At 48.9% G+C, this 13,237-nt stretch overlaps 2 protein-coding genes across 3 annotated transcripts; both read right to left on the bottom strand.

Moving 5' to 3' along the window:
* Positions 1–2,770: 2,770 nt before the first annotated feature.
* LOC127330716 (uncharacterized) lies at positions 2,771–6,574 on the bottom strand. The gene is made up of 5 exons (XM_051356841.1): positions 6,377–6,574; positions 4,530–6,296; positions 3,617–4,307; positions 3,102–3,416; positions 2,771–2,796 (listed from the first exon to the last, which is right to left on the bottom strand). The coding sequence occupies exons 1-5, from the start codon at positions 6,572–6,574 to the stop codon at positions 2,771–2,773; spliced, it is 2,997 nt and encodes a 998-aa protein (XP_051212801.1).
* Positions 6,575–10,409: 3,835 nt separating this feature from the next.
* LOC127348443 (uncharacterized) lies at positions 10,410–12,894 on the bottom strand. 2 transcript variants are annotated; one of them, XM_051374477.1, is made up of 3 exons: positions 12,711–12,894; positions 12,037–12,634; positions 10,410–11,934 (listed from the first exon to the last, which is right to left on the bottom strand). In XM_051374477.1, the coding sequence occupies exons 1-3, from the start codon at positions 12,776–12,778 to the stop codon at positions 10,567–10,569; spliced, it is 2,034 nt and encodes a 677-aa protein (XP_051230437.1). In that variant the 5' UTR covers positions 12,779–12,894; the 3' UTR covers positions 10,410–10,566. The 2 variants fall into 2 exon arrangements, with proteins under 2 accessions (XP_051230437.1, XP_051230433.1); XM_051374473.1 differs by having other exon boundaries at positions 10,410–12,634.
* Positions 12,895–13,237: the final 343 nt, after the last annotated feature.

Raw genomic sequence — 13,237 nt, 5'->3', positions numbered from 1 at the left:
ATAGGCCTTCTCCTACCTCTGAACAGTTAGGCACTACACTACAAGCTGTTCTTGAGCTCTCTCTCTCTTACTCCATTACTAGAAACACCAAAAGCCTCCGATCTCCCTCCTCCTCCACCCAAACTCAAATCCCTCCGGGGAAACGTTAGAGGAGGATCCGATCTACTGTTCTACCAAGTCAAATCTCATTCACCCTTGTATTCATCGAGAAGCTTGCTTCCTAGGGTTCCTTGGAAACCCTAGGTGGGCAAGAGGAGTCCGGAAGCATCCGGGCTGTGGATTTGCTCCGGGCAAGATTGTGAAGGTTTGAAGGCTATCTCAAAGTCTACCACAAGTGAGTGAGCTATTCCTTCGTGGGATAGGCTCCGGAGAATAGGGTGAGCCTTCGTGGCGTGGGGAATCCTTCGTGGGATCTCCACCCCTCCAAACGTGACGTACCTTCTTGCAAAGGAAGGGAACGCGGGAATACATTCTCGTCTCCGCGTGCTATCGGTTATCTCTAACCGAACTCCTTACTTGTGATTTAACTGCCTGCGAGAGCCTTCGTGCTCGAGTTAGTTGTATCCTTATATAGGTTGCTTCACCTAGTTTGCATTAGGCTCACATTTATATTCCGCAAAGCCTAATATTGCAAAGAAAGAATTAAAATATGTAGAAACCTATTCACCCCCTCTAGGTTTACCATCTCTATACTTTCACAAACCTCCAACATTATGTGCAACGTCTTGAATTGGAAGGAACACAGACATGTGACATGTTGATGGGAGAATCCATGAACAAACCAGACGAAACTCAATGTGTATGACAATATGGGTATGCACCCTTCATTGGCGATAGAGAACCGATATGCTAGGATGAAGATGGTGTGGTAGCTCATTAAGGAATAGGTTGTGTGCAGATGCCCTTGAATAAGAAACCGAAGCTTGCTAAAAGCTAAATACTATCCTAATGAGAAGCTTGATGATACAATTTTTAGTGGTAATGCATCTTCCACATGGACACCTATCTAGTACTTTCTCGGGTTGTTGATGATACAATTTTTAGTGGAGATAGCGAAGATTTTGAAAAATGAAGATGTAGACCGCTCAGTCTACACTTCTATGATAGAAGAAATAAAAACCGCGCCGAAGGTTCGTCAAATTTATAATACTCATATTAAGAGATGCTAGAATAAGAGTAACCATTACATGACGAACTATGCTATCTATCATTCTTGTAGACTCGTAGTGAAGGAGTATGGCTTAGTTCATGTCCTCAGGACCTTGCTAATCCCTAAAAGATTTAAGTACTACACAGGTTGCCATTTGCAAAATAAAATAAAATAAATGAAAAAAGCAAATTGAAGCTAGGCGCGACCTTAGCCCTGCGCCACTCCAACCAGCCAATTGGTCAGAGACTCGAGATGGACTGTGCTGAGCTAGTGACAGTGATCGAGTCAAGGGAGCAGGGACGGGTCGAGCTAAGTCCATTGCATCGAGGAAATCAAAGTGTTATACTCCATTTAAAATTACCTCGCCTTCTGGAATTAAGCTAAAGGTAAACTTTATAAGGTTTGATAGTAACAAAGTATATTTTTAAATTATACACATGTGATATTACGAGTGTTGACAATTACCTCACGATCTAAATTTAATAAAAGTTAAACTTTATAAAGATTGACTAGTCATAAAGTATATCTTTAAATTACATAATGTGATTTTATGAATGTTGATAATTTTTCTATTATTACTTCTAGTTAAACTTTAATTTTTTTAAATTTCGACTACATCTAAAACACGATGTAACTATGAAGAGAGGAAGTGCTTCCAAAAAAAAACAGAGTTGCTCAATTAGCGAAGATCGTTTCCCACACGACAGAAAAAAGAGAAGAAAATAGCCGCGGCTTCTGTTCCTCCTCGCCGCTCGCCGCCCAACCCCGGCAAGCCGGCGGCGTCGGGAGCATATGGGATCCGGGAGACACCTCCATCAGGCGGCGGCGGCGGGACATGGACAAATCCTCCACCTCCCCCGCCTAACGCTTTGGCTTCGCCGCCGCCCGCTTATCCCCAAGTCCCCATGCCCAGGGCTGTAGGGTATGTATTCCCTCTCCAGTCTCCACTCGCAAACCCCTCTCTGGGCCAGACATCCTCTCTATACTCGCACGGTCGGCTATTTTCTTTGCTTTGGGGCCGCATTTGGGATGTGCTGCTCATATTGTGCCAGTACAAATTCTGATGTAGTTTGGAGAATTGTACGGAGTAAATTAGGCCAATGTGAGCGAAGGGCGTTTCCACTGAGAGACCTCTCTGGCCAATTGTGGGCAATGCAACTTTTAGTTCTACACTTATGTAATCGATGGCATGTTGTGATGTTGGGGTATGAATTTCATGTATATTGTGTAGGGATTTAAATCAGACACGTCTCGCAAATGGACCATGTTTTTCGATACAGACTTAAGATGGGAGGCATCTACAGGAAAATCTCAAACCGTTACACGCTCACGGAAGTAGCTTCATTTTGTTGTCAGATTGAGAACAAGAAGCATTTAGAACTTGGGTATATTTTTTTTAGATAAAAGGCACAGAGGTGCCCGACTTTAAATTAATAAAGCCCAACGAGTTCACAACAATACGAGTACAATGCTGCGGCATACAGCTTAGCCAAAGTACGGAAACGGTGGGGTCGGCCTCCCCTAACAGACCGAAACACCAAAAGCTAAGGCACCGGCGCAAGCAACGTGGCGTGGATCCTCTTCAATCCGCTTGCGGCCCGCCGGAGGTGAGGGAGATCTTTAGTTCTCGCCAGCGGCATCCAATGCTGTAGAAAAAGCATAGTTTTAAACACAATATCAGCAGGGTGAGATAAAACTTTAGATTCAATGGTAAGCTTATTTCTACAAGTCCACAGCGTCCAAGATTGGGCCACAAACAAGACCCATGCCAACCGCCTAAAACTACCCGAGAAGTTAGAGACGATAGCAAAAAATTGAGCGAAGGAGGCTGGACTCCAGTTGCATTCAAGCAACTCTCTCAGAACGCTCCAGGCTAGGAGAGCCGGAGAACAAGCAAAGAAAATATGATCGGCGCCCTCTTCTCTCCCGCATAGAGCACAACGGCCAGTACCAGGGCCATGGATGTGAGCCAGATTCGCACTGGAGGGCAGTCTGTCCAGAATGAGTTGCCAAGAGAAAATGCGAATTTTGAGCGGGATCTTGGCAGCCCACACGTCCTTAAAATGCGCCACTGTCGTCCCTTGCGACAGCTTCGCATACATAGAGCTGACAGAGTATGTCCCGGACTGCTCTAGGTTCCAGACAACCTCGCCAGGACCGCTAGAAAGGGTGGTGTTATCAATCAACTCTCTGAGTTCCTGCCAACTGTTAACGTTCTCCTGATCAAGGTGGCGCCGAAACGGATTGGGCGCAGACCCCCGCAGACCTGAGCAACCGAGGAGGCTTGATCAAGACAGATACTGAAAAGCCTCGGGAACCGCTCTGTGAGGGGCAATTGTCCCGCCCAATGATCCGACCAAAAGCTAGTGCGATTTCCGCTCTTGACGACATGAGTAGCACCCAGCTTGAAGAAATGCTTGATTTTATGGAGGCTGCGCCAAAACTGAGATCGCGAAGTGGTGGTACCTGCAAAGATATCCTCCGCGGTCGGGTACTTGGCTTTTATGATCTTAGCCCAAATAGCGACTGATGGTTGGTACAGCTTCCAAACCCATTTTAACATCAGGGCCACATTCATAAGCCTGGAGTTTGTAATGCCCAGCCCCCCAAAGGCTTTGGGACGGCAGACCGCGGGCCAATTCACCAAGTGGTATCTACGTTTAGGGCCGACACCCTCCCAATAGAATCTAGCACGGTGCGAGTCAAATTTGGAGTGAATGCCGTCCTGAAGAAGGAACAGCCCCATGGCAAAAGTAGGGAGGTTGGCGAGGCACGAATTCGACAAGATCAATCTTCCCCCAGAGGACATGAATTTGCCCCACCAAGGCTCCACCTTGGCAGCAAGCTTTCTAACGAGGAACAGCCATTGCTCCATGGTAAGCTTCCCATCTGAGATTGGGAGCCCAAGGTATATGAATGGGAACGTCCCTAGCTTGCAATTCAGGGAGTCCGCCACAACTTGCTGTCTCGAAGTATCTCTGCCCATCACGATCACTTCAGACTTGTGGTAATTGATCTTAAGACCCGACATATCTTCGAAACACATCAGCAGGAACTTGAGGTTAGCTATCTGGGTGTCATCGTTGATCAAGATGATAGTATCGTCGGCGTACTGCAGGTGGGTGAGCCCTCCAGGGATCAGATGCGGGATCACGCCCTGGATGTGACCCGCTTCACAGGCTCTGGTCAGAATGGCCGAGAGGGCCTCCACCATAAAGTTGAAGAGCAGGGGGGAGAGCGGGTCTCCCTACCGCACTCCTCGACGGTTTCGAAAGAAAGGGCCAACCTCACCATTAATAGAGATCGCGGTCTGTCCGCCTCTGACAAGTTGATTGATGCGATGCACCACCCCTAAGTCAAACCCTTTACATCTAAGCACCTCGGAGAGGAACTCCCAGTTCACTCTATCGTAAGCCTTCTCGAAATCAATCTTCAGCAGGATGCCAGCTGATTTCTGTTTCCGCATCTCATGCACAGTTTCATGCAGGGCGAGGACTCCATCCAGGATGAATCTCCCTTTGATAAAGGCTGTTTGATTAGGGCTAATGACTCTGTTGGCAATAGGATCGAGTTTAAAGGCCACTGCTTTGGAAACAATTTTAAAAATCACATTGATAAGGGCAATGGGGATGAATTGAGAGATGTGGTCAGCACCCGGAACCTTCGGAATCAGGGAAAGCACCCCAAAGTTGAGCCTAGCGATATCGATTCTTCCCAGTAAGAAGTCGTTCACAATATGCAGCACCCCGTGTTTGACCAACTGCCAAAATTTCTTGAAGAAAAGAGTTGGAAAGCCGTCCGGGCCCGGAGCAGTATCCGATTTCATCTCACACATGATCTGCTCCAACTCAGCCTCCGAATATGTCCTCAAGAGTTCTTCATTCTCGGCTCTGGACACTCTGGCCTCCGTACCCCAAGTTCTGGCGGCCAGGGAGCAACCTCTGGGTTCAGTGGATCCCATCAGACCCCGATAGAAGTCATAAATATGTTCCTGGATAAGATGTTTGTCCGTGATAGGCCCCTCGGGCGAGATGAGGCGAGTAATACTGCATTTTCTGCGCCTCCCATTGGCGACCGCATGAAAGTAGGCAGTGTTCGCATCTCCTTGAAGTAACCATCTGACTCTTCCCCTTTGCCGCCAATATTCCTCCTCTTCTCTGAAGATCTCTAGGAGTTGCTCTTCAAGATGGTAACGGTAGGCCCATTCCTCGCCTTCAAGGCCAAAGGAGTCAGCTTTCTCGTCCAACCCCTTGATCTGGGTCAACAACGCTTGTTTGTGCTGCTTCGCCTCTCTGCCGTTATTGGAACTCCACCCTTTAAGCTTTTGCCGGAGTCCCGAGCTCATAAACTTCCACCAGTCGAGGATATCCCTTCCTCCGACCGAGCAAGAAAGGCTCTCCCAGAAAGAGGACAAGGTCCCCCAAAAATTCTCTCTTTCCAACCAGCCCGTTTCAAAGAAGAACCTGTTGCTCTTGCAAATCACCTCCTGTCCGCTGTCGAAAATAAGCGGTGTGTGGTCAGAACCCAAACTTGTTTCCGCCACCAAAGAACACAGAGGGAATTGAAGGTCCAAAGCTGGAGCAATAAAGACCCTATCAAGCACACAGCGAACCGGGTTCAACTGTTTATTAGTCCAAGTGTACCTCGCCCCTGATCTCGGTACTTCCCGAAGGCCCCAACGAGCGATGGCGTCATTAAAAGCGTCCAATCTGGCCCAGGTGATCCTGTTATTATTCTTGTCCTCTGCATCCCTTAGTAGGTTAAAGTCCCCTCCCATGAGGATCGGCACCTCCACCTGAGCTATCTTCTGGGAGATTTCAGAGAGGAAGTCATTGGAGCGTGCATGATCGGCTGGGCCGTAGATCCCCATGATCATCAGCTTAGTTCTGTCAGCCTTGCAAAGGATAGTAGCGTTGAGGAAGTAATTGCCCATGTCCACAGCTCCAACATCAAACACACTGTCCCTGAAGCCAAGCAGAATACCGCCCGAATGACCATTGGCTGGAAGCCAACACCAGAAAAAATTCTCACCCACCTCCAAACTCCTGAGCTCTTGGTCCGTGAAGTCGTTCTTGATAGTTTCTTGAAGGCACACCACATCTATCCTGTGAATCCTTAAGTAGTCCTTGAGCATGGTTCGCTGCCCCTTGCGGCCAAACCCACGAATATTCCAAAAGAGGGCTCTCATTGGGAAACCCTTCCTCGTGCCCGTGCTTGGCGGGTTACCATTGACGTGCCAACTGGCACCCTTGTTTTCAGAGTCTTCCTTTTCTTGATCGGCCGCTTGCCAGCCCCATTCCCCTCACCAGATCCCGCTGGTGTGGGGGAAGCCCGTCCCTCGGGAGCTTCCGAAGACTTCTCTGCCTCGGTCTGCGTCTGCAACTTGGCAGAGGCTTGCTCCGCAGCTATTTTGTCACGCGCCATAGCCAACTCTGCTTGTGCCAACTCCTTCGCACGCAAGAGAGAGAGAAAAGGGGCAGGATTGCCCGCCGCAGAAGGGAAAGAAATGCAACTATCTTGTGCAACAGCGAGCAAATGCGAATCGGAAACATTTTGTAAGATAGCAAAATTATGAACGGTTTTCTGGTGATTACCTGGCTCCTTCTCTTGGGTATATCAAACCTACAAGGTTTTAAATGCCTGCGTTGTACATGGTATACACTGTACTTTGATAAATGTGATTCACAGTGTGCTGCTAGCTCTCATCTCTGCTTATCTTAAACAGTACAAATTCTGATGTAGTTTTGTCAACAGTCTTATAGGCCAATGTGAGAGAAGGTTCTTTCCATTAATCTGAACTGAGAACCTATTGGACCAGTTGTGGGCTATGCGACTTGTTATTCTATCATTAGGTACTTGATGACATGTTGGGCTATGAATTTCATGGATCTTTGTGACAAATTTAAGTCATGAAGAACAAATTACACTAATTTTACCTGTGGTTTACAGTTTGAAGCTGAAGAGGCCAGGTTGAGACTTCTACCAGTTTGTGTTAAACCCTAGCTTCAGCACCAGCGCGGCTAGAGAAGGCAGGGTCCCCGAAGGTGCATAGAATTATCTATTGATACAGAAAGCAATGAAGGATACAGCCAACTTCTCAAGAATAGAGAAACTGCAAACTGCAATGCAGGATACAGCCAGCTCCGCTGCTGCCTTCTTCAACCAAGTGCTTGTTCCCAGAACATCAGGGTATGTAAGGCTCACCCATTTCCTCATCTTCTAATTTGATCAGTGCTCTCGTGTCTTGCTTGCTCGTAGATTGCTTTGATTTGAGGCGTATTTTGTGAGGGTGCTACTTTTCATCTGATTACACTTTCTAGGACGATGCAAATCTGGGTGAATTTACACTAGCATGGACCAAATGTAGTGGCGTAGATAGGACAACTTGGCATGTGTTCATCGAGTATTTTTTTTTTCTCGAACACATGCCTAGGCGTGCATCATTATATATCATAGTTTAAAATAGCCGACTATAGCCGGGCTATAGCCCGCTATAGCCTTCTCCCGCATGGTGCGGCTAACTGCATTAGCCCGCTAAAAGGTGTTAAAGTCCTTAAATAGCCGGCTGTAGCCAGGCTATAGCCGGGCTATAGCTGTTTGGGGAGGCCGCGGCTATATCCTGTAGCCGGCTATTTTAAACATTGTTATATATTAGAGAAAACCGCTGAGAAGGCGGGAGCATACAGGGTTGTAGCAAAGCTATGAAAAAACTGAAAGAAAGTAAAAGAAAGAACTATACAGGGGCTACAGGCAGCTAGCTTTGTTAGGCCTGCAGGTGCTGTGGCAAGCTATCATCGGGAGGCCTGGTATGGAGAGGCAACCGGCGCAGTGCCCTAGCACCTGCAAGAAGCCAGAGCTTAGCTTCTGCCAAAATGGAAAGAACTAGATCATGCCGCCTAGGGGCGACATTGTTGAAGACGACATCATTGCGCGTCTTCCAAAGCCTCCACATGGTGAGGATCGGGATTGATTTGGCTCCGCTTTGGGTGTCGGGGGAAGCATTGGCCACCGCTGTTTCAAACCAGGAGTTGAAGTCATCGTCGCGACATGGGATGCAGGTTGTAATGTTCAGCTGGGAGCAGACGTCAAACCAAATTTGCTGTGAGAAAGAGCACTGGATCATTAGATGAGCAATGGATTCAGACTCTTGGTCACAAAGGGCACATGTGTCGTCAGTGGACAGGCCATGGCGCATACGTCGCTCGGCAGTCCAGCAGCGGTCAAGAGAGGCGAGCCAGGCAAACACTTTGCATCTGAGAGGCGCCCAACATTTCCAGATGGACTCATGATGCGGATGCTTTGTCATGCCCTCAAAAAGGGCTGAGTATGCATATTTGGCTGTGTACTCCCCTGAAGTGGAGAAGTTCCAGGAGAAGGAATCCTCAGTTTCAGAGACATGTTGAGTAGATAGCAGTTCAGCCAGGTCTAGGAACTGATCAAGAGCATCGGCAGAGAGCGCACCGGATATGTCGTTGACCCAAGCATTTTGGGGAAGGGCAGAGGCTACCTTTCTACTGCGGACAGCCCACCGGTTGACTCCAGCAACGACGTCGGGAGCAAGGTCACTAATGCTTTGTCCCTCAATCCAACGATCAGACCAAAAGAGGACATTGGTACCATTTCCTAGATGAACTGCGGTAGCAGCGTGGACGAGGGCGTCGACGTGTTTGTTTGTTTTGATAGGAAAGTTCCTCCAGGGCTTCGAAGCGTCAGTTCGCTTGAGCCACGACCATCTGGCTCTGAGTGCCCAGCCCATGCGTTTGATGTCCAGCACGCCGAGACCACCAAACTCGGTGGGGTGGCAAACCTCGTTCCAAGCAACAGCACAACTGCCACCGCCGTTATCTCGACCTGAAGCCCAGAAGAATGACCTCTGACATTTGATAATGGCTTCTTTGATGGGTTTGGGGACACCAGTAGCAAGCAGGATGTGAATGGGTGTTGCGACGAGGACAGATTTGATGAGCACCAGGCGATCACCTTTGGATAGGAGCCCAGCGCGCCATCCAGAAAGCTTGTCATGCATGCTGTCAATTAAGGGCTGTAAATCATGCACACACAGCTTCCAGATGGCGTTCATCGGGTATTTACACCAGCATGTAACTTCCAAATTTGAGTTCCCTACTTGAAGGTGAACCCCCTAGTTTGAATGTATTTCAAATATCAGCTAAAAACGGAGGAGGGGCGGTGGTCACTGCTTAACAAAGCATCATATGACTGCCAAATAGATGTTCCCCATACATCCGTGTTATATACGAGTTAAATGCGTACTGCTCAACTTTAGTACTCCGTAGTACATTTTGTATGGCACAACCATATTTTCTACCTTTGGCATCATGTCACTAGGCAATTGCTGGCAGCCTGACACCTGATTCACTATATATCATTACATCCCTGTCTGCTACTTAATTTGTGTAAACTTTTCCATGGGGATTAGGTGACTGCATCCGCCTGATTCACGCTGTCTGCTACAAGATTCTTGCAAATGAAAATGCATATCCTTCTTTTACTATCGTACCCTCCGACTAACTCTTTGCCTGGCTTCACAAACGAACCCCTAGCATTGATAGTCACTTCCACTGTTCCACACCCACCGTGCCGCCTGCCATGCTGCCACTGTGTACCTCAGGGTGTTGCGCCAGTCCTTCTCCGACATTGGGATTCGCACCCTTGACCAGCAACTGCGTGGGATCAAAAGCCACAGCCCCTCCCCGAGGTGAAATTAGCCCCCCAAATATGTGGAAACCTGTTTCAGTCGAATTGGTTTTTCGATCCTAACTGAAACTTTGGTCTATTTGTTGGGCTTGTAGTTGATTGAATGTTGATTGACATTCCTAGGAAAAAGTTTGGTTTCTCTTGTGTTTTCTGACACAAATTTAAGTCAAGTGGTCTGCTGAGCAAGCTGCATATATCCTCTTTCATGAGTTAAATTCTGCCATGTTTTCCACCTTTGGCATTAGCTTTCGAGTCCCCTCTTCTAGATTTAGGCTGCAATTGAACGTTTTGTTCATATAAACCTCAAATACCAAACTTAATGCTTATTATATGCTCCATGCAACTAACAAACGTTTTGTACATGGCACTACGGAGACGATCTTGTAGCCAGCGCCAGTTATTCCCGTGGTTGTGGAACCTATTTCTATTAATTTATACCATCTGAACATATATCACACTGAACAAAAAAGAACTGCTTTTGGGGAGGTTACAAACAGAAAATGACATTTCATATTTCATACAGTAACTAGTGTGACAGTTAGTCTTGATAAAATTCAAACTCCAATCGACAATACACAAAGAAATACAGTATAGTACACCGGGAGAGGAAAAATACATATAGAGCATACAAGTGGCAGTGGCACATATGTAAGCTAAGTATACCAAGTGGAGAAGAGCTCGTAGGTACACCAGGCAACCTACTAGTGAGGTCCAAACTTGAGCAGACTTGGGTGATAGCCGAGGGGGCCTATGCTGTACATTACTACGAGGACATGCGTGATGAACTCCCCACCAGTGTTGAGATGGTTGCGATGGAATGCGGCCCCGCAGCGAGGCGCAATGTAGTAGAGCATCTCCAGCCAGACGTCGACGATGATGTCCCAGCGATCGGCTTCTGGGATGCTGGCCAGTGCCTCGGCCACCTTGAACGCACGAGGCAACACGGGGTCACCGAGGATATCGGCAGTGCTAGGGTTGAACGGCACCGATATGTCCATTCCGGAGCATGCCTGCACAAACAGCGGTGAGTTCACCAGGTGTCGCACGGCCATGGCTGTGCCCGCCGTCTTCTTGTTCCACGATAATTTATCGGCGTCGTGCTGGCTGTCATCTCGTCCCAGGGGCCCAGCCTTTTTGAGAGTGAGGGTGATCTCATCACGAGCTTTACGAAGCAGGAACTTGGAATTGCTGCTAAGCATCACGTCGCACTTGAAGATGAGGTACATGATGTAATTTGAGAGCTGCCTGCTAATTGTCTTATCAGCGGAAGCATCACAACCAGCATCGGTGAAGAAGCGTATGTCCGTGGCAATATGCCAAATGAGAACGCTGGTCGGGAAATCCACCTCCTTCACACTCTCGCTTAGGACCTTCTCTGACAGACTCTTAGCAGCTGGAGCTTGTACCTCATCGGCAGCAGTCCTCCGCTTCCTCCCCAGCGCCACCTCTCCCCGCGAGCTGGTGAAGTCTGTCGACATCATCGTATTGTCTAGCAGATTCTTGATGACCAGGTTCTTGAGGTCGTTGGTAACGGGGATGCGCTCGATGCCAGGGGCGCTCGCGCTCAGGCGTTCGACGATCCATCTCGGCACCATCGAGGCTCTCTTGACGCAACCTGTGATGATGTTGTACTGCACTAGTGTTCTGGACCACTGGGGTCTCCTCCACCTCTTCCTCAGTAAATCAGCACAAGTCCCGCAAGTGATGAAGAACACACAGAGGATGACGGTGTGGTTGCCAGACCAGCAGAACGGGTGCCTCCAGAGGTCTTCACGAGAGAACATGGACATGACGAATGAGGCTGCCTCCAAGGTGACGGCTCCTACGAGCAAGACGCCGGACACAGCAATGTCAGCTCCACCATAGTGCTGGAGCTGGCCACTTTTGGCAGCCATGAAGAAAAGTGCCATGGCCGCCGAGGTGGAGAGAAATGCGATGAGATGGAGCAATGCGCCAGCAGGACAGAGACGGAAGGTGGCCTTTGTGTAGAGGCGTTGGTAGCATATCCAGAGCCTGTCCTCGGCGAAGATGTAGGCGCTGCTGCGGTACTGTGGCACGGAAGAATCAACCTGTTTCGAGTAGAGGTCAGAGAAGATGTCGCGAGAGACGGACCAGTCGTAGTTGGGTAGGATGTCCGTGGACATGATGTCCATGGCAGGATTCAGCGACACCTCGGTGAAAGTACGGCTACTGAGATAAGACCCCAGGCCTTGTCTGGCGATTGTTTGCAACTCCTTGATGGAGCGTATGCGGTCTTCAAAGCCGCCCAGGAACTCTTTCATGAGCTGCCCTGGGTTGGCGGTGGCGAGACAGTAGATGCGCTCGCCATACTTGATGCACCCCGACACGAACATGAGCAGTGTAGAGGTGAGGAGCCAGCGGTCTGGCCAGGGCGACTTGGAGACGACGAAGACGGCCAGCCCCAGCTGCGAGGCGAAGCCCAGCAGGTGGCGCATCCAAAGAACGTTGTCTTGCATGGAGAAAGCTGTGATGGTGTCCTGCCCGCCCAGGTGAAGGAGCACGAAGGGCGCCCAGAAAATAAGGAGCTGGTGGTTGGGGCCACCAGTGTGGACGGAGAGATGGCCCAGGACGAACACGGCAACCGAGTCGGCCGACATGTAGCCCAGCCACAGGACCACACCCACCACACGGGAGGAGCTGCGCAGCCGGACGCCTGCGAAGGAGAAGAGGAACACTTGCAAGACGAAGCTTGCAAGGATCAGGCAGTGGATCTCCCATTGGTTCCACAGGTTTTGCGCGTCCACCAAGCTGCACAATATATATGTGTATATATCCAGGACAACGAATGAGCTGCAAACTTAGATAGGAGCATCTTAATAGTTACCTAATGTGTGGCTCTGTGGGATCATGGCTGCTGACTTCCTCAACCTTGCTCATTTTCAGCAGCCTCATTTCACGTCTCTTCCTCTTGTTTCCCTCCACCTAGTCTCGGTACAGATCGAACGGGCATGGGCATGCGCATGCATGCCAATCCTGTACGAGGTTAGGGACCAACGAAGCAACCCTACTGATTGACACCACTTGGCCAGTGAGTGACACAACTTTCATGCACATGGGCATGAAGAATCAGTTCCTCAAACAAAGCTTTAGAGATAACCAATCAGCTTACAAGCGTAAGCACCAAAGCATGCAGGCACGACCAATCAGTCTCAGGTTCCTCTTTTTCTGAAAAGTAATCAGGCCCGATGGGAAGTTGCTTTACCTGAGAACCTTGTTCGGTTTGCTCAGGACGTACGGGATCGCTTGCTCTATGATCGGAGAACCTTGTTCACATCAGTAATGCTTGATTCCGTCTGTTGCTGGAATCCGGTACGCACTCTTATAATTCGGGTAGGCACACATACAGCTTTA

This window comes from Lolium perenne, chromosome 1 (assembly GCF_019359855.2).
Source record: "Lolium perenne isolate Kyuss_39 chromosome 1, Kyuss_2.0, whole genome shotgun sequence".
Taxonomy (NCBI): domain Eukaryota; kingdom Viridiplantae; phylum Streptophyta; class Magnoliopsida; order Poales; family Poaceae; genus Lolium; species Lolium perenne.
This window is presented reverse-complemented; position numbering and strand designations above follow the sequence as displayed.

Coding starts and splice junctions, on each gene's coding strand:
- LOC127330716 (XM_051356841.1), bottom strand. CDS start 6,574: ATGGCGCGTGACAAAATAGCTGCGGAGCAAGCCTCTGCCAAGTTGCAG. Junction 4,308..4,529: donor ACTGGGAGTTCCTCTCCGAG/GTGCTTAGATGT, acceptor GGTCACATCCAG/GGCGTGATCCCGCATCTGAT. Junction 3,417..3,616: donor CGCGGAGGATATCTTTGCAG/GTACCACCACTT, acceptor TCGGTTGCTCAG/GTCTGCGGGGGTCTGCGCCC.
- LOC127348443 (XM_051374473.1), bottom strand. CDS start 12,778: ATGAGGCTGCTGAAAATGAGCAAGGTTGAGGAAGTCAGCAGCCATGAT. Junction 12,635..12,710: donor CCCACAGAGCCACACATTAG/GTAACTATTAAG, acceptor TATATTGTGCAG/CTTGGTGGACGCGCAAAACC.